Consider the following 19160-nt stretch of genomic DNA (forward strand, 5'->3'; position numbering starts at 1 on the left):
ACAGGAAATGGCTTAAAACATTGATGGGTTTGTGTTTAAATGTGGTCTCCTATCTAAGCCGGACTGCCAGAGGTTTTGAATTTTAGCAGCCAAATAATATATACGTGTTACTCATTGTCAGGGAGCTGTAGTGAGGCACAGGGTCACAGAGTCCGTTTTTGAGGACTCCCTTCCTACTACATCCAAGCTCATACCCAGCAGACCTCCCTAACTGGAAACTTCAGTAAGTCATCTAAAATGACCACTAAATGACAAACTGCATATTCCTGTTCATACCCCAGATCAGTCCAAACAAGTAAGTGGGTTTTGCATCCCTACCAGCAGATGGAGCATAGAATAAAACTTTTTAGATCCAGAGTAAAGGTGATTACTTTTTACAGAAATCTGTTTCCTTTGAGAACAGTTTGTTTGCCAGTAGTGGAGGGAAGCTGGAGTGCATGGGGGTAACTTGCTGGTATGGCGGTTACTACCCTTAACCAATACGCCTGCATATTGTTGATGCTACTCCATTATTGCTCTCTGCTTTAATGGCAGGGGGTAAAGAGGAAAAGGGGAATTAGATTCAGACAGCAGCCAATAAAGACCTGAATTTTACAGTCTAGGAAAACAAATAAGCATGGAGATGATGCAACTCCAACGGCAAGAGGTAATGTAGAATTGGACTCAGACAGCAACCAACAAGGGTGCTGACTTGTATGATGTGGCAGATGCTGCCATTATGGGGGAGACGTGTATGACATGGCTGGTGCTACCATAAGCTTGCTGGGCAGGCTGGATGGAATGATTGGTCCTTTGTTGCCGTCATTTCTGTGTTTCTATGATTTTGTACAGTCCCAAATTTCCAGCTGTTTGGCCGCATGCTGTTGGTGCTTCATCACCAGTGATGAATTCTATTTATTTCTGTTGCAGTCTCTAGTGCTTCTATTTTTGGTTAGAAGCAAATTGTCGAGGAAGTGACGTCACTTCCCCATGTAAGCAGCACTTCGGTACTGCTCCTCGAGCTCCCGTGGCTCTTTAGCTTTTTTGCCGGTTTCAGCGCAGCCTTTTTGCAACAAGAACCCCCGTCTGTTCCACCTACACACAGGGAATGGCATCCAAACAGAAAAAACCGGACCTGCGGAAGTTTTCATCCGCCCGCGGCGATGACGATCCCGACCCGGGTAAATCCAAAATGGCGGCGGCGGATCCCCTCGCGGACCGGGAGGATGAGCAAGACGAAACGACTGCAGCAGATGACTCTCCACCGTCCTGGACTGAGATGAGGAGGTGGTTTGGGGAGCTGCGACAGGATTTGAAATCCTATAAGAGGGAGATCGCCGACATGCTTGCGGGCATGAAAGAGGAGACAGCAGAATTGGGGCACCGCGTGGATGAAAACGAGCTGCGGCTGGACACTCAGGGGGAAGGCTGGGACGCTCTGAGGAAGGAACACGCTCAATTACAGCAATCCTACCTCTCCCTGTCAGACAAAATGGAGGATATAGAGAACCGCAGCAGGAGATGTAACATAAGGATCCGGGGCGTGCCTGAATCTGAGGACTATTCAGACTGCATGGATGTGGTGAGGAAAATCTCTCTATTTTTCTTAGCTCAAGCAGAAGTGCCAAATACAGAGATGGCTACTGAGACACCCCCTGTGCCGGATACCATTATAAATGTGGAGCGAGCGCACCGAACACGGGGGCCTCGGCTAGCTAATAAGCCCAGGGACATTGTGGTATGTTATCACTCATCACTCATTTTTGGCATAGCTAGGAGACAGAGATCCTGGCGATGGGAAGGCCACGATCTGGCTATCTATGCTGATCTTTCATCTTCTACTTTAAAGAAAAGGCAGGAGTTTCGCTGTGTCACCGCAAAGCTGAACGAAGACCACATCAGATATCGTTGGTTATACCCGGGCGGGCTGGCTTTCACGGTACACGGCCAAACACACAGCATTAAATCAGTAAAAGAGGCAGTTGAGATTTTGAAACAGGAAGGCATAGCGGTTGAAATACCTCCAGGGGTACTAAAAGAATCAGGAGGATTTGTTTCCAGGAATGCTCCTCAACCCAAATGGCAAAGAGTGACTAAAGGACGGCGCAGATTGCAACGGAATGCGGCTGAAGAGAGTGCTGAGGAGGCCCCAGCTTGACTTTACTTTTGAGATTCACTCTTTCTTTACAGGTTCCAGTTGTGGAGCAGATACCGGGGGTTCACTGCTTATCCCTTTACTGGCAGTCTTACTGTCTCTCTGTGAGTTTTTGCTGTATTGGGATGTTCCTATTCTATTTTAGTTACTAAGCTGTGTTGATTGGTAATTTTGAAGCTTTTCTTAGGCATGCCTGGGAGCGGGGCATCGGGGGGGATGGTTTATACTTCCTCCATGGGTGGCTGGCACAAGGGGGATGTGCCATGGTGTGCTCAGGCAGGGGGTGGGGGAGGGGGAAGGGGGAGGGGGGGTTGGGGTGGGGGTATGTTATGGACATGTACGAATGGAGTGGGTATTTTCTGTTGAGTGTGGGGGCAGTCATCATGGGGTGGAGTGCTACATATGCTGTAAGGGAAGTCTAGGTTACATTGCGGATGGCTAGTTTCAACTTCCTTGCCCTCAATGTGAAAGGGCTCAATACCCCTAGAAAGAGGAAATTATTATTTAAAGAACTAGATCGTTTGAAGGTAGACATAGCATTGTTGCAAGAGACCCACCTGAGGAGGAGGCACCAGAGTTTGATGAGTAATCCCAAGTATCCATATCAATACTGGGCGGCTGCCTCAGTAGCTTCTAAATATTCGGGAGTGGGAATCTTGATTCAAAAGGACTGTCATTTTGAGTTAAAAGACACTTACGAGGATCCGCTTGGTAGGTTTATTATTTTAAAAATTAATATTGGGTCTGAGGTATATACCTTAGTGTCTATTTACGGTCCCACCTCACAAAAGCAGGATTTTTACCAAACTCTACATCAGATCCTGCTCTCCCGGGTGGAGGGGTCTTTAGTTCTCGGTGGTGATTTCAATTTAACTCTGAACCCTAGGATTGATACATCGGTTGGTTCTAGCTCAGATCCCCGAAAAGCAAGAGACGCATTAAAAGCCCTAATGCATAGCTTTGGGCTTCAGGACGTGTGGAGGTCCAGAAATCCTACGTCGAGGAATTATACCTTTTTCTCCACGCCGCACCATAGCTATTCCAGAATAGATATGTTTTTGGGCAGCGCTAGCTTATTACCTAGAATTTCACGGATTGATATAGAGCCTATACTGTGGTCCGACCATGCTCCTATATGGTTCGTACTACAGGTGCGGGACTATGATCAAGGGACTAAGTTTTGGAGGCTCAATGACTCGTTACTGGACGACCCTGATTTTGTTTCTCAGGTAGACTCAGCCATACAGGAATATTTACAATTTAATGACAATAGTGACGTACACCCGGTGGTTGTCTGGGAATGCCTTAAGGTAGTGATTAGGGGTAGACTTATTGCCAGGCGGGCGCTATTAAAAAAACTTAGGGAACGGAACCGTGAACAATTATTAGCCCAGCTCAAAACTTTAGAACGCTTGCATAAACAGTCTAGTTCGTCTCTGTCCCTTTCCTCCAAATTACAGGAGCTCAGGAATCAAATAGCGGCGCTAGACTCCGCGTATATTGCGCATCAATTGCTACTAACTCAGCAAAAATATTTTGAAGGGGGGAACAGAGCAGGTAGGGTACTGGCCAATGTTTTAAAACGGAGGCAGGCTCAGACCTCCATTACTAAGATCAAAAGCAAAGCAGGGGAGGTCCTGACGGACAATAGGTCTATCCGAGGGCGTTTTCATCAATTTTATTCTGAGTTATACGCGATGGATGAGGATATTAGTCTAGGGGAGATTGACAAATATTTAGAGGCTTCCCAGGTTAGAGGGCTGGAGGATTCCCACCAACGTCTCTTGAATAAGGATATTACTGAGCAAGAAATCTTGACTGCGATTCGATCGCTTAAACCCGGAAAATCGCCGGGTATCGACGGATACACAGGCAGGTTTTACCAAACTTTTGCTACTCGGTTGACTCCTGTCCTGGCCAAAGTGTTTTTAGCACTAAAAGAAGGGACGCCCCTCTCAGATGCGGCTAATACAGCTGGAATCACGATACTTGCCAAACCAGGTAGGGACCCTACAGTCTGTGGTTCGTATAGACCCATCTCCCTCATAAATATTGACCTTAAAATCTTAGCAAAAATTTTGGCGACACGTTTGAACACTTTCATAGCCCAATTCATACACCCTGATCAAGCCGGGTTTATTCCCGGTAGACAAACCAGTGATAATGTGCGCAAGATCATTGACTTATTCTGGTGGGTAAAAAAGCACAACATTCCGACAGTGGCCTTGGCGATTGACGCCAAGAAGGCATTTGATATGGTGCACTGCCCATATCTCTTTGCACTGTTACGAAAAATGAAATTTGGTGATAACTTCATCCAATGGCTCCAGCAGTTGTATTCAAATCCTCTAGCCTGTATAAAAATTAATGGGGGATACTCTCCTACCTTTCCGGTACGGCGAGGCACCAGACAGGGTTGCCCGCTGTCCCCTTTGCTTTTTGCAATATTTTTGGAACCCTTTGCTAATATGGTAAGGAATCATACTGAGATACAGGGAGTGCAGGAGGGGGAGTTCTCCTCCAAATTGTCGCTGTTTGCAGACGACATTTTGTTACTGGTAACCCACCCTGAGACTTCTCTCCCTCACTTGACGAGGGCGTTGGAGGAGTTCAGTAGTGTCTCGGGCTTTCGGCTCAATTGGGAAAAGTCAGAGATTTTAAATATTAACATCCCTAGTTCCTCTGAACTGCTTCTTAAGCAGCAATTTCGCTTTAGATGGGCTCATGACAAATTAAAATACCTGGGAGTGTATATTAGTGCTTCCCAGGATTTATTTTCCATTAACTATGGTAAGCTGTGGTCCACGATACTTAGGGAGTTGGAGGAATGGAACAGATATAGCATTTCCTGGCTGGGCAGAATAGCCGCAGTCAAAATGACCGTGCTTCCTAAACTACTGTATCTGTTCCAAACATTGCCGATTGCCATCCCCCGCCATAGTTTAGCCCAATGGCAAAAGCGGCTCTTGGTGTATATTTGGGGGGGCAAACGTCCTCGTATTGCTCGTACCATTCTGTATCGACATAGAAAACGGGGAGGTCTGGGAGTGCCCAATTTAGAGCGATATTATATGGCGGCACGTTTTAAGTCCCTAGCAGACTGGCATAAACAAGCTAATCCTAAGCAGTGGTTCCGTTTTGGGCAACAATTAATAGGGGAGATACCTCTGTGTAGTTTTTTATGGCAACCCCGAGGTACTTGGCTGATTAATCCTGAGACTTTAGTGCCCCCGACTATGATCTTGGATCTACAGTTTTGGTGTTCTCGGAAGGGACTGGTCCTGGGGACCCGCGAATATCATGCCTCAACCTATATCTATGCCAATACGGCTTTCATGCCTGGATATGGGAGTCGGGCTGCCTTCCGATGGCAAACTAGAGGTATTCGCTACTGGGGACAGCTGATGGGATCCAAGGGTATGCTTTCCTTTCGGGACTTACAACTGAGGTTCGGTCTTGAGGAGGGGGATGTATATTTTTACTTACAGCTTTGTCACTTCGCCCGTACCTCGCAGTTGTCTCCACATGTGCAAATGGGGAAATCGGAGTATGAGAAGCTTTGTCAGAAGGCTGATTTTGGGCTTAAATTGCTGTCCGGGTTGTATAATCTGCTGGGTCTGGCACCATGGGCGAAAACGAAGGCCATGCTGGCTTGGGAATGTGATTTACACTGTACCTTTTCAATCTCCGATTGGGAGGGGATAATTATGGGCCTGGGTAAGGGACTAATTGCGTCATCGTTACTAGAAAATACACTAAAAATGTTTTATAGATGGTACTATTATCCAGTTCGATTGCACTGTATGTCTTCTCATGTATCAGATTTGTGTTGGAGAGGCTGTCAGGGGGTGGGCAGCTATTTTCATATGTGGTGGACTTGTCCTGCACTGCGTCCGGTGTGGCAAGCGGTGGACGCCTGGATCCAACACCTGTGTGGAGTCACAGTGGAGCTATTGCCGCAACACGCCTTGCTAGGAGTACCATTGTCCTCGCTGCGGGAGGGTCACAAACGTTTGGTGACCTTTATATGTACCGCCACCAGAACTGAAATAGCCAGGAAGTGGAAAACTACCACTACTCCCACTCTAGCGGAAATACAAGCCAAATTGGACCACATTTATCATATGGCGGAGATTACAGCGACCCTTCGGAGGACTCTTCGACGGTTTCAAGATACGTGGTCCCCCTATCGTCTCTGGAGGGAGAAGCGCGCATGCCCTGCTGCTACCTGAGTATGTCCTCTTTCTGACATCTAGAGACCTTATTCTTTGAGCCATGGACTCTTATGACTGTTCCGGGCTATTTCTGATCTTCAGCTGGCAGACTACCCACTCGAGTGAGACATGCGGGGGGGGGGGGGGGGCGATGGTCAATAAACAGAGTCTCAGACATGTGGTTTTGTTATGGATAAGCATTTAATAATTTTCTTCCTCCATGTTCTATAAACGATCAGGTACACATTGATCAGGGGTTTATGTTTTCTACTTGTTTTATTGCTTGTAACTCCTTTCAATTTGTATAGACCACTTTGTTCTGTTACGTTGAGGATATGTACGTGGGCTTTATCCATGCTGTTTTCTGTTTTGTTGTCTCTTTAATAAAACAACTCATTTACAAAAAAAAAAGAAGCAAATTGTCAGCAGTGTTCCTAATAAACTTTTAGTATAACTGCTGCTTAGACTTGATCTGTTTAAAACATTTTCCAAACACAAATGAGGTTCCGGTTCATACCGCAGATCAGTCCAGACAGGTGGGTTTATGCATCCCTTCCAGTAGATGGAGGCAGAGAACAAACCTTTGAAGCACTGCTACATAACTGAGAGTGCCACCTGCAGTTCCTCAGTATTTCTCTGTCTCCAGCAGATGGTAGAGGTGTAAATCTGCAGTCTGTTAGTTAAAGTAAAATAAAATTCGTGGGCCATCCCTCTGGTTGAGTAGGGTGAGCGGGGGGTTGGAAATCCCTGACTAAACTCGACCCTTGATTCCAGGGGGAGGGAAAGCCAGGGGTCCTGGTTCCCTCACTCCTCCTGAGGTCCTCTCACCCAGGCTGACCAGCTGCCGTGCCTTGGAACTCCCAGAAACAGGAAAATAGTATTTTCATTTGCTTTTGCTGTTCTGTGTGGCTCATGAGGCTGTTTCTTTAAGGGCTTAACTTAAAAAAAAAATGCTCAGAAGCTTTGAGGCCTGTTTATTTTTTTTTCTCTGTGGGAGTGCCTGAGGTGTGTGTCGGGTGAGGTGGAAACCATGCGGCTGGGGCTGTTTTTCAGCACCCCAGGTCGGGACAGCGGCTTTATTTTCTCCTTCTCGGGGTTATTTTTAGCCACGGGCCAGGTTGCTTGTGATGCCGTCTCCATTGAGCATAGGAAAGCCTGTTGAACCTGCGGGGGAGGCGCTCTCGCCTCAATGCGAACCTTCTCTGCCCTTCTTGTGTCTCTGGAGGTGAGGGAGCCTCAGTAAAAGTATCAGGGGGCAGACGCTGCACCTGTGCAGGAGGCCCCGGTGGTGGGGGTGAAAGATAGCGGCCCTGACATGGATGGGGAAGGCAGGACTCTCCTTCCCCGCTTTCTCCTATGCATTAGGAGCTTGGGGGAGGGGGAGATGTGCTAGTGGACGCAGGGGAGGACCCAGCGCCATGGAGCAGGGAAACTGCAGCAGATTTTCCGCGGATTTTGTTTTATTAATGCATGAGGCCTATCTCACAGGCAGGAGCTGGCAGCTAAGCCGCCAGCCTTTCAGACGACCTGAGGTGCCTCTGAGGATGGGGGGGCATTTTGCGTCTGTTGGGTCTGGATCGATAGCGAGGGGAGGAGCTTTCCTCCAAGGATTCCAATGTAACTGATCCGCAGGACCCACAAGTGGACCAGGGCACAGATCTGGTGACTGATCCGCTGGGGGGACCCAGATGCAGATGAGGTCTCTTTGGCAGAACAGAATGACCCGAGGGTGGTCAGGTTATTCTGTAAGGAGGAATTGTGGCCTCTCATCCCTCAGATTCTGGAGGAGCTGGGGATTAAGTTTGCACAGAAGGATTGCTACAAAGAAGGGGGTAATCCTGGTGTTGGAGGGCCTATGTGGATCGTTGAGGGCATTCCCTTTGCCAAAGCAGATAAAGAAGATGATTGACTGGGAGTGGGATTTCCCAGAAGCTGGTTTAAAGGTTGCCTGGGCTATAGCCAGCTTATATCCCCTGCTGGAGGATACTTCAGAGCTGTGGAAACTGCCAAAAGTAGATGCGGCAGTGTCGGCGGTGAGAAAGAAAACGATTCCTGTGGCAGGGTTGGCGGCCTTGGATGCCCAGGACCAGAAGCTGGAGATCCTGTTGCTGTTTGAGGTCTCTGCTCTGAGCCTTTGGGCTACAGTCTGCACTAGCCTAATGCAGAAGGCCTGTATGTGCTGGGTGCAGCCTGGGCAGATGAAGGCAGCGGGAACCTCTGCGGAGCCTGGCCAGGATGCTTGGTTGGAAGCAGAAGTGGCTTATGTGGCAGATGCTCTCTATGATATGCGTCGCACTTCAGCTAGGAATATAATGTCTGCAATAGCCATGCAAAGGCTTTTGTGGCTATGTAATTGGTCAGCAGATGTTTGGTCGAAGGCGCAGCTTTATAATCTCCCTTCAAAGGAAGGTTATTGTTTGGGGAGAAGCTGATGAAGCATTTGGCAGATTCTAAAGGGACTAGGTTGCCAGAGGATAAGAAGGTAACTCAGAAGACCTTCCCACCTTACATTCGCTTTTGTGAAATGAGATTTCGCTCCAACATAGGTTCTTCAGGTTCTGCACAGAAGCAGGGTTCAAGAAGGCAGTAGTCCTTTCGAGGGACCCGTAGACCAGCCAGAGTGTGTTTTGGACAGGGCTCCAGCAGTGCAATGCCCCTCCAATGAAGGCAGGCTGGTGCACTCCTTCCTGGTAGCTGTCGCAGGATGATTATCTTGGTTTTACGAGGAGTGGACCAGAATCACTTTGGACCAGTGGGTGCTGGAAGTAATAAGGGAAGGCTACGCTTTAGAATTTTCTTGACCCCCCTCAGATGCCTTTGTGGTGTCCAGTTGTGCTGCACCCGGCAAGTGGGTGGTGGTGTGGGACACTCTGCAGCGGCTGCAGTGATTGGAAGCCATCCTCCCAGTGCTACAAGAGGAACATGGTCAGGGAAGGTTGCCAAGAAGGAGGGCTCGTTTTCACCCATTCTGGATCTGCAAAGGGTCCATGCACCACTGCGAGTGTAATGTTTTCGGATGGAAACGTTACGAATGGTGATTGCAGCGGTGCGCAATGGGGAGTTTCTAGCCTCCTTGCATCTTATGGAGGCATAATCTCCACATACCCATCAGAGCAGACCATCAGAAGTTTCTGTACCTCATGGTGCTAGAAGAGCATTTTCAGTTTTGCGCTCTTCCCTTCGTGCTACATACTGCTCTGAGAATGTTCACAAACTTGCCAGGTATTTGTATACTGTTTTATTTATTTATTTAAACGTTTTTATATACTGCTAATAAGATTAAAATAATCCATCTAGGTGGTTTACAGTAGTATATACATAATCGAAATTCTATATTATCCTGTTGGAAACAGGATTCTGGGCTCGATTAACCCTTGGTCTGAACCAGTATGGCAATTTCTTATGTTCTTAAGGTGATGGTGGTAGCGGCAGCAGCTCTCACAAGAGAAGGGATACCGGTGCATCTGTACCTGGTCAATTGGTTCATTCAGGCGAAGTTGGAGGTGGAGTGTCTCTGTTCCATTCGGCAAGTGATGGGGCACCTGGAGTCGCTGGGCTGGGTGATAATCCAGGCGAAGAGCCATCTGGAACCGTCCCAGTCCTTGGATTGTCTGGGAGCATGATTCGACACCTGGTTAGGCAAAGTGTTTCTTATCCCGCTCAAGTTGCAGTTGCAAATGGTTCGACTGAGGGACCCATTGGTCCCCAAGATCTGGGATTATCTTCAGGTGCTAGGGTCCATGGCTTCTATGCTGGATTTGGTGCCATGGGCACTTGCGCACATGCATCCACTTCAGAAGGTACTCTTGTCCCGTTGGAATCCGATGTTGGAGGAGTTTCGGCTGCCGTTACCACACCAGGAGGAATCCAGTCCAGTCTCTCATGATGGCTGTCGCAGTCCAATTTAGAGAAGGAGTGGATCTGGAGGTTCCGGACTGGGTGGTAGTAGCCATGGACGCCAGGCTTAGCGGTTGGGGATATGTCAAGGATCTACAGCCCAAGGACAATGGTCTCCGATGGAAGCGACCTGGTCAATCAACAGTCTGGAAACAAGGCCGGTCCAGAAGGCGCTGTTCTTTCTTCCTTGGATTCAGGGATGGGCAGTACATGTGTTCTCGGACAATGTGGTGATGGTGGCCTATATCAATCAACAAGGTGATACGAAGAGTCACTTGATGGCTCAGGAGGATCACAAACTCTTTGCCTGGGTGGAACTTCATCTAGTAGCACTTGCAGCCTCTCATATGGCAGGGGTGGACAATGTGTAGGCGGATTATCTTAGCAGACAACAGCTGGCTCCAGAAGAATGGAAGCTGTCAGCGGAGGCCTTTGTGCTCATTCAACGCAAGTGGGACAAACCCCAGTTCGATCTCATGGCAATGAGGAAGACTGTCAAAGTGACCAGGTTTTACAGCCACTGAAGGAGGTTTGGCTCTTTTGGGATCAATGCCCTAGTTCAGCAGTGGCCAGTGAGGCTCCTGTTATGTCTTTCCTCCGTGGCTGCCTGTAGGTCGGGTGTTGCATTGCATTGAGGAGCATCGGGGATGATTGATCCTGGTAGCACCAGCATGGCCGTGCCGTCCGTGGTTTGCAGGTCTGATTCAGCTAGCGGTAGACGGACCCGTTCGGTTAAACCACCTGAGGAGAGTGCTACTTCAGGGACCCATCTTGTCGGAGCAGGCGGATCGCTTCTGTCTAGTGGCTTGGCTTTTGAGAGGCGACATTTCCACTTGAAAGGGTATTTCAAGCCGGTGATTACTATTCTTCTTCAAGCTAGAAGATCCTCCACTCCTTTGGCATATATCAGAGTCTGGAGAGTGTTTCAGTCCTGGAGTGGGGTCAATGCGCTAATCCTTTGCAAGTGAACGTTGCCCAGGTCTTGGCCTTTTTGCAGGAGGGCTTATCAAATGGTTTGGCCTATAATTCTTTCAGAGTCCAGGTTGCAGCCTTGGGTTGTTTCAGAGGGAGGTTGCAGGGAAGACCCTTAGCATCTCATTCGGACATAGTGCGTTTCCTGAAAGCTGCAAAGCATTTGCATCCTCCAGTCCATAGACTTTGCCCTGGAATCTTAACTTGGTCCTACGAATACTGCGTGGTCCTCTTTTCAAGCCTTTGCAAAGGGCTGCTTTGAAGGATCTTACCCGGAAGGCGGTGTTCCTGGTGGCGATTTACTTGGTGAGACTGATTTCTGAGCTCCAAGCCTTATCATGCAGAGAGCCTTATTGCGAATTTCTGATGATGGAGTCTTGTTGCGTCTGGTTCCTTCCTTTTTGCCGAAGGTAGTGTCGTCTTTTCATCTTAGACAGTGGAGCTGCCAGGGTTTTCACAGCTGAAGCCCGATTCTCCCCATGACAGGGAGCTTCATCTGTTGGATGTACGTCGGGTTCTCCTCAGATATCTGAAGGTGACCAATGGATTTCGGTGCTTGGACCATCTTTTTGTGGTGTTTAGTGGACCAAAGAAGGGTTGCAAAGCGACTAAGAGTACGATTGCTCGTTGGTTGAAGGAGGCCATAGTTTTGGCCTATATTAGTAAAGATCGGTCGATCCCTGAGGGATTGTGGGCGCATTTCACTAAGGCATAGGCAGCCTCCTGGGCAGAGTGTCAGTTAGTGTCACCGCAGGAGATTTATCGGGCAGCAACTTGGTCCTCTTTGCACACTTTTATTAAACATTACAATTTGGATGTCGGGGCTCCTTTGGTGAGCGTGTACTGCGTGCAGGTCTTTCGGGATCCCACCCAGGTTAGAGGGGTTTGGGTACATTCCAGTTGTCTGGACTGGTCTGGGGTATGAACAGGAAAGGAGATTTGGTTCTTACCTGCTGATTTTCATTCCTGGAATACCACAGATCAGTCCAGAATCCTGACCCCATTATAATGCTTTTCGAAAGACCTGATTCTGCATACTCCTGCTGATGCAGACTTTGTTGTGTGCTGCAGAATAATATTGTAAATAGTTCTCACTTGTTTGAGACTCAAAATTCTTTTTCTTGCCCCTAGTGCAGTGGTCAGTTTGGTTGGGAGTTTTCAACTTGTGCCTCAGCTCTTTTAGAGGAAAAGATCCTGGAGGTTGGGATTAGACAACTTGGCTTGGATACAGGCCAATACTGAGGGCCTGCAGGTGGCACTCTCGGAAATGTAGCATTGCCTCAAAGTTTTGTTCTCTGCCTCCATCTGCTGGTAGGGATGCATAAAACCACTTGTCTGGACTGAGCTGTGGTATTCCAGGAACAAAAATTAGCAGGTTTAAGAACCAATTTTCCTTTCCTTGTATGTACCCAGATCAGTCCAGACTCCTGGGTTTTGCCTTCCTTCCAGCAGATGGAGACAGAGAAAGTTTTGCTGACACTGCCACATAACCTGGTGTGCCACCTGCAGTCCCTCAGTATTTCTCTGTCTGCAGCAGATGGTAAATGTGCAAAACCTGCAGTCTGGAAATTAATTTAAAAAATAAATAAATAGAAAGATTTAAAGAAGTCTGTTGGAAGATTTCCTTGCTGGAGGCTGGCAGGTCGTAGTGGGGCCATCCTTCCTGATACTGAGGTTGACAAGCTCGGTCCTTTCGCTGTCGGGGGTAGACAGCTGCTGGAGCCAGTTTCCTCTTTCCCAGGAGAACTTTGCGGAGCCCGCTGCCCTTCTTCTCGGAGGGAGATAACGTTAGTGAATTGAAAGGCAAAATCCACCTCGACGTTGAACATTGTAGTTAGAAGTTATTCTTTTGATGAGATTAGGCATTGTGCTGATTACTATCTGGCCGTTTTATATTTGATTCTCTTCTGTATAACAGGCAGCAGACACAGCTTCATTTTATTTTATTTATTTATTTTAATTTTTTATATACCGGCATTCGCGATGGGAGTCGCATCATGTCGGTTTACAATTAACAGGGTGTGACAAGAGGAGAAAAACTTAGAACATTAACATGTGATATAAGAAGAAATAGCAGTTACAATAAAACAGGGACATAAAGTAACTTGGAAAGTAAGGAAAGCGATAGAAAATTAACAATGTGATAAAAAGAGTAACAAGGTAATATACCGTATATAATAAATTTATATAATATAATAAAATATATAATATATAACATACCGTATATATAATATACCGTATATAATATACCGTATATAATAAAAGCAACATAAAAAACCTGCTCATTTAATGAGAAATAACATTATGGAGTTGTTAGAGTTTATGTTTACCCTGAGGGGAGGTCTTAGTTGATTTGGTTGAGAGAAAGTTCAATTTGTGTCTGGAAAGGCTTTCATAAATAACCAGGTTTTGAGTCTTTTTCTGAATGTAGGAAGGCAGGGTTCCTGTCTCAGTTCTGGTGGGATGGAGTTCCACAAGGTAGGTCCTGCTGCAGAGAAAGCCCTGTCTCTGAGCGTTGTATGGTGAAAGGTTTTGGCAGGTGGAACCTGTAGTGAATCTCTGTATGACTCTCTGATAGGTCTGGTAGAGGTATGTTTTTTAAATGGTATTTGGAGGTTAAGCGGAGATAGTTGATGGAATGCTTTGTAGATGGTGATGGACTTGTATAAGATTCTATAGTGCACTGGCAGCCAATGTAGGTCTTTGAGAATCGGAGATATGTGTTCTCTTCTTCTTGTGTTTGTCAAAATTCTGGCCGCCGTGTTCTGAACCATCTGGAGAGGTTTAGTATGAGAAGATGGGAGACCTAATAGAATGGAATTACAATAATCTAACTTAGAGAAGATTATTGATTGCAGAACTGTTCTGTAGTCGTGGAAATGGAAAAGTGGTTTAATTCTTTTTAAGACGTGCAGTTTATGAAAGCAGTCTTTAGTGGTTTGATTAATGAAAGATTTAAGATTTAGCCGATTATCAATGATGGCTCCTAGGTCTCTTACGTGTGATGTTTGAAAGCCGGATGGAGGATTTGCGGTGAGATAACTGTTTTCGGGGGAAATTATGATGAGTTCAGTTTTTGCAGAATTTAAGATTAGATTTAGACTGGAGAGGAGGTTGTCAATATTTTGAAGGCAATTTTCCCAGATTTTAATAGTTTTAATAAGGGATTCTTTGATAGGGATGACAATCTGGACGTCATCTGCGTATATAAAGTATTTGAGGTTCAGATTGGTTAATAGTTGACATAGGGGTAAGAGGTAAATATTGAAGAGCGTGGGGGAAAGAGAGGAGCCCTGAGGAACTCCCAGAGTGGAAGGATAGAACTGTGATTCTTTGTTATGTATTTTGACTTTATATCCTCTGTTTCCCAGGAATGATTTGAACCAGTCTAGTGCAGAGCCTGTTATTCCGATGTTCGCTAGTTGATTTATGAGATGGGAGTGATTCACGGTATCAAAGGCTGCCGATAGGTCAAGGAGTATCAGCAGGTAGGCGTGACCTTTGTCGAGGCCCATGATGAGGTAATCTGTCAGAGATATGAGATGTGATTCTGTACTTAAGGATTTCCGGAAGCCGTATTGAGTGGGGAATAAAATCTTGTGATCATCGAGGTATTCAGATAATCTGGTGTTGACTAATTTTTCCGTAACCTTAGCTATAAAAGGGAGGTTGGAGATTAGGCGGAAGTTGGAGGGCTCTTTAGGATTTAGATTAGGTTTTTTTAGTAAAGGTTTGATAGAGGCAATTTTCAGGTCATCTGGATAAACTCCTTGGGCTAAGGAACAATTGATGATGTCAGTCAAGGTTTTGGCGATGGTATCAGGTATTAGCAGCAGAAGTTTGGAAGGGATATGGTCAAATGGGTGAGATGAGGGTTTCATTTTCTTCAATATTAGCATGGTCTCAGATGTTGCAATGGGTTCGAAGGCTTGTATAGCAGTGTCTTTGCAGTGATGGTGGTATGTGTTGAATGGAGCTAGGGTATTCGGTTTTAGTAGAGATTGCAGGTTGGAGATTTTGTTACTGAAGTAGATGGCTAGCTCCTCAGCTTTTTTGTGCGCTTGGTTGAGAGGAATGTCGAAGGAGTTGACTTGTGTTAAGTTCGAGACGTAAGTGAAGAGGGCTTTTGAATCGAAGATGAGGTGGTGTATCTTGTGAGCATAGTAGTCCCTTTTTGTTTTTAACGTGGTGCTCTTGTATGTATGAAGCGTGAGTTTGTAGGCTGATAGGGAGGTCGGAGATGGTACTTTGCGCCATTTATTTTCTTTTTGTCTAAGAAATGGTGCCACATCCTCTCCCTTCCACTTACAGAACATGCCAGCACTGTGTCTTCTCAGGTCCCCGGTTCAAAGTCTTCCTCAATAGCACCCGGAGTGGGGCTGGGGTCATGGCCATCATTCAAGGGTGACACCCAGTGGCTGGATTCAGGACCCGTGATGACAGAGTTGCAGAATGAGCCCTGATGCATGGCCCCCAGCCAAGGACAGTCACTGCAATGATTAGATTAGGTTTGTTGGGGAGGGGGGAAATCCCTGGGGAGCTCCAATTGAAGGCTCAAAGCACCATATTCCAGCTAAGCTGAAAGCTCAGCGGATTAGCAGGGAAGCCTCCGAGTGGGGGGAAAAGCCCCTTTTCAGACCAGCATTTAGGATTGCCTCTTTTTCTCCATCCCCTTCTTTGGAATCGTTATCTTCCTCACTTACTTTGGAATGCCCTCACTTATTTTTTTCATTTTACTGTTGTAATGTACCGTAGACAAACAGAAATGAATATAATAAATACCATCTCATGTGACATATAAAGAAATGGTTTTGCTCTTTGCTTTACACAGGTATGCAAAGCAGATGAAAAATTTAACCACCTTGTGGCCTTCCTCCGCCGGCGTAAGCCAGAAAAACATCTAGTCTTCTTCAGGTGGGCCTTTTGGATAAACCCGGAAGAAATCTCTTGTGCTCGGCATCCAGGGTACTGGGCATTATTGAAGGGAGGCGAGTTTTGATGTAGGAGAGAGGAATAAGGCCCCTTTAACACGGTGTGAGGGCTGTGTTCCCCTTAATGTTTGTGGGCTGTGTGCAGCATGGTGCACATTAGATGGGACATGTGGATCAGCAGAGAGCACGAGCTGTAGTGCACTTGGATTTCAGTAAGGCCTCTAACATGGCTCCACATAAAGATGTAATAAAGTGACTGGTTGAAAGGGAGGTGACAGAGGGTAGTGGTACATTAAGTTCACGCCCAGGACGGGGTGCTACTAGTGAGATTTCAGTCCTTGGATTGTTCTTTTCAACATCTTTGTAAGCAATATTGCGGAAGGACTATTGGGACAGGTTTGTCTTTTTGCAGATAATACAAAAATTTGCAACAGTATAGAAACCCTGGAAGCTGTGGAAAACATGAGGCGGGATCTAGCAAAACTTTGAATGGTCTAGAGTCCGGCAGCTAGGATTTAATGCTGAAAAGGGAGGTGATATTGCCCCTGTATAACTCCCTGGTGAGACTTCACCGTGTATAATTCTGGAGCCTGCACCTTCAAAAGGATATAAACTGGAAGGAGTCGGTCCAGAGGGGTGGCTACTAAAATGGGCAGTGGTCTTCATGCAAAGCACATAGGAACAGACTTAAAGAGCTAAACATGTACACACGAGAGGGAAGATATGATAAATACCTCCAAGGTATTTATGTACAGAAGGTGGGCCTGAGGGGTCAAGGATGCGAGTGAAAGCGAGTAGGAGCAATGTAAGGAAACCTTTCTTTACAGAGAGGGTGGTGGAGATAGAGAGGAGAGGAGTGGTAGGGATTGTAGTGCTGAGCATTTCTGGATGGGTAGATGATAGGCCATGTTTTGTTTTTCTGCCGTCACATTCTTATGTTTTTAACTTGTATGCAGTGTTCTTCTATTTTCCTTTTCTCTTATGTGCAATGCAGTTTACAGGGAACATTGGTCACAGAGAGAGGCCAAGAATAGCATCCTTGTTTATCAACCCTTTGCTATGCGCAAATAAGCCTGTACATGTGGCTAATATATAAAAGGCAAAACATATAAGGCCAAAATACAGAAAAAAAATCTAATATCAAAAGTGGCCACCATTGTGATCTTCACGTGGAACAAAGATATATAAAATAGCAAAATAAATAAAATGGTTTCTAAAGCCTTATTATTTAACAACTTATACACAGACAACAATAAAAAAAACAAATTCCCTGTGGATAATATGATAAACTTGGCTAGACTTAATACCTTTATTTACACTCTAGGGCAGTGATAATGAACTCCAGTTCTTGAATACCACAAACAGGTCAGGTTTTCAGGATATCCACAATGAATATGCATGAGAGATTTTCATGCACTGCCTCCATTGTATGCAAATCTCTCTCATGCATATTCATTGTGGATATCCTGAAAACCTGGCCTATTTGTGGTACTCGAGAACTGGAGTTCCCCATCACTGCTCTCGGGGCTGAATTAAGCCTGGTAAAGTTATACAGATACATCCCTGCTTTTATATTTTCACATACAACCCTTGATATGCTTTGTTTTGGTGTTTCCTGCAGTACATGTGCCTGCGTGGAATATTACGGGAAGGCCTTGGGGACCCTCGTGAAAAATGTGAAAATCCTGTGCATCCACGGAAAAATGAAACACAAACGGAACAAGATTTTCACAGAATTTCGGAAGTTGCCAAGGTGGGCATGCTGCGGACGTTGACAAAATTTGGTTTTTATCAATTTGTGATTTGTTTTGTTAAGGCAGAAAATCACATTTAGAATAAATGCCTGTGAACCAGAGAGAATAAAACAGTAGGAGGAGTTGCTTCTGTGCACTTGGCAAACCTTGGCAGTAGCCCAAGCATTGCAGTATGGGTCTGAGCCAAACACTGTACTGTTAATTAAAGTTTCCCACTCTGCTGTTTTGTTTTTTTTATTCAACCTCAGACATCGTAGTTAAATTTCCAGTGTTAAGCATTTCAGGCTTTAACACAACTTCTGCATTGCTGAATAATAGCTAATTCCTTCATTTAAAAAGGATTTACATGGAGGTGTGCTAATTGTAGCACATTTTGCTCCTATGTGTCAAACCTTTATTAAATCGTGAGTAAAGTTTCCCTCGTTAGCATGTTATTTCTGTGTGATTCTCGCTAACTCCTCACTGTGACATAGTTTGCTTTTCAATTTTAGTGGCATCTTAGTGTGCACTGATGTGATGGCACGTGGCATAGACATTCCAGAGGTAAACTGGGTCATACAGTACGACCCTCCCAGCAGTGCCAGGTACGCTCCTTTTTGTGCTTTAAATCTGTAGTAGCTGTGTCTTGTAACAAAACAGGTTTGAAAATTCTTTGCCTAGTTCTCTGATTGTTCTGGTTCTACTTTTAATATGTTCCTTTTATCCAGCTGCCTTTCAGGACCCATTGGAAAATGAGGCTTGTGTTGTAACTCTGGTCGTCTTGGTCAGCAAATTTAAAAACATTCTCCTTGAAAAGAATTTTTATTTTTTGGTGGTCTCAAGTCGTAGAAATGACAGTTATATGGCCATAAACCAGAGAGAAATAATCTGGCTGTTTTACAGGCATTTTACCTCCTAAACTAAGGTTTTATTATTTGGTGCCAAGACCAGAGGCTGTGTTGAGACATTTTCCTTTGTTAATAGCTCTTTCATGACTATAAAATCTCCTGCCACAGTTCTTTTGTTCATCGTTGCGGTCGGACTGCCAGAATCGGCCATCACGGCAGTGCACTCGTATTTTTACTTCCCATGGAAGAATCCTACGTCAATTTCCTCTCCATAAACCAAAAAGTAAGTTGGCTGTTCTTCCAGAATAAAATGTATGTTACCGACGTTAGTGAGTAAGAATATTCACCACCGATGAACAAAGATACCCCTGAAAGTTTTTAACAAAAAGATATAGGACCAAATGTACTAAGCTGTCTTCCATAGTCACGAA

General features: G+C 45.7%; 1 protein-coding gene across 3 annotated transcripts in view; it reads left to right on the forward strand.

The window, feature by feature from the left end:
• DDX55 (DEAD-box helicase 55) overlaps positions 1-19160 on the forward strand; it is a 46873-nt gene that overhangs the window by 24596 nt on the left and 3117 nt on the right. For all 3 annotated transcript variants that reach the window (XM_029619982.1, XM_029619981.1, XM_029619980.1), the window contains exons 8-11: positions 16049-16131; positions 17770-17901; positions 18394-18486; positions 18898-19012. In XM_029619982.1, the coding sequence (XP_029475842.1) occupies positions 16049-16131; positions 17770-17901; positions 18394-18486; positions 18898-19012 (423 nt within the window). The remainder of the gene's footprint in view (positions 1-16048; positions 16132-17769; positions 17902-18393; positions 18487-18897; positions 19013-19160) is intronic.

The sequence above is a fragment of the Rhinatrema bivittatum genome, chromosome 11 (assembly GCF_901001135.1).
Source record: "Rhinatrema bivittatum chromosome 11, aRhiBiv1.1, whole genome shotgun sequence".
Classification (NCBI taxonomy): domain Eukaryota; kingdom Metazoa; phylum Chordata; class Amphibia; order Gymnophiona; family Rhinatrematidae; genus Rhinatrema; species Rhinatrema bivittatum.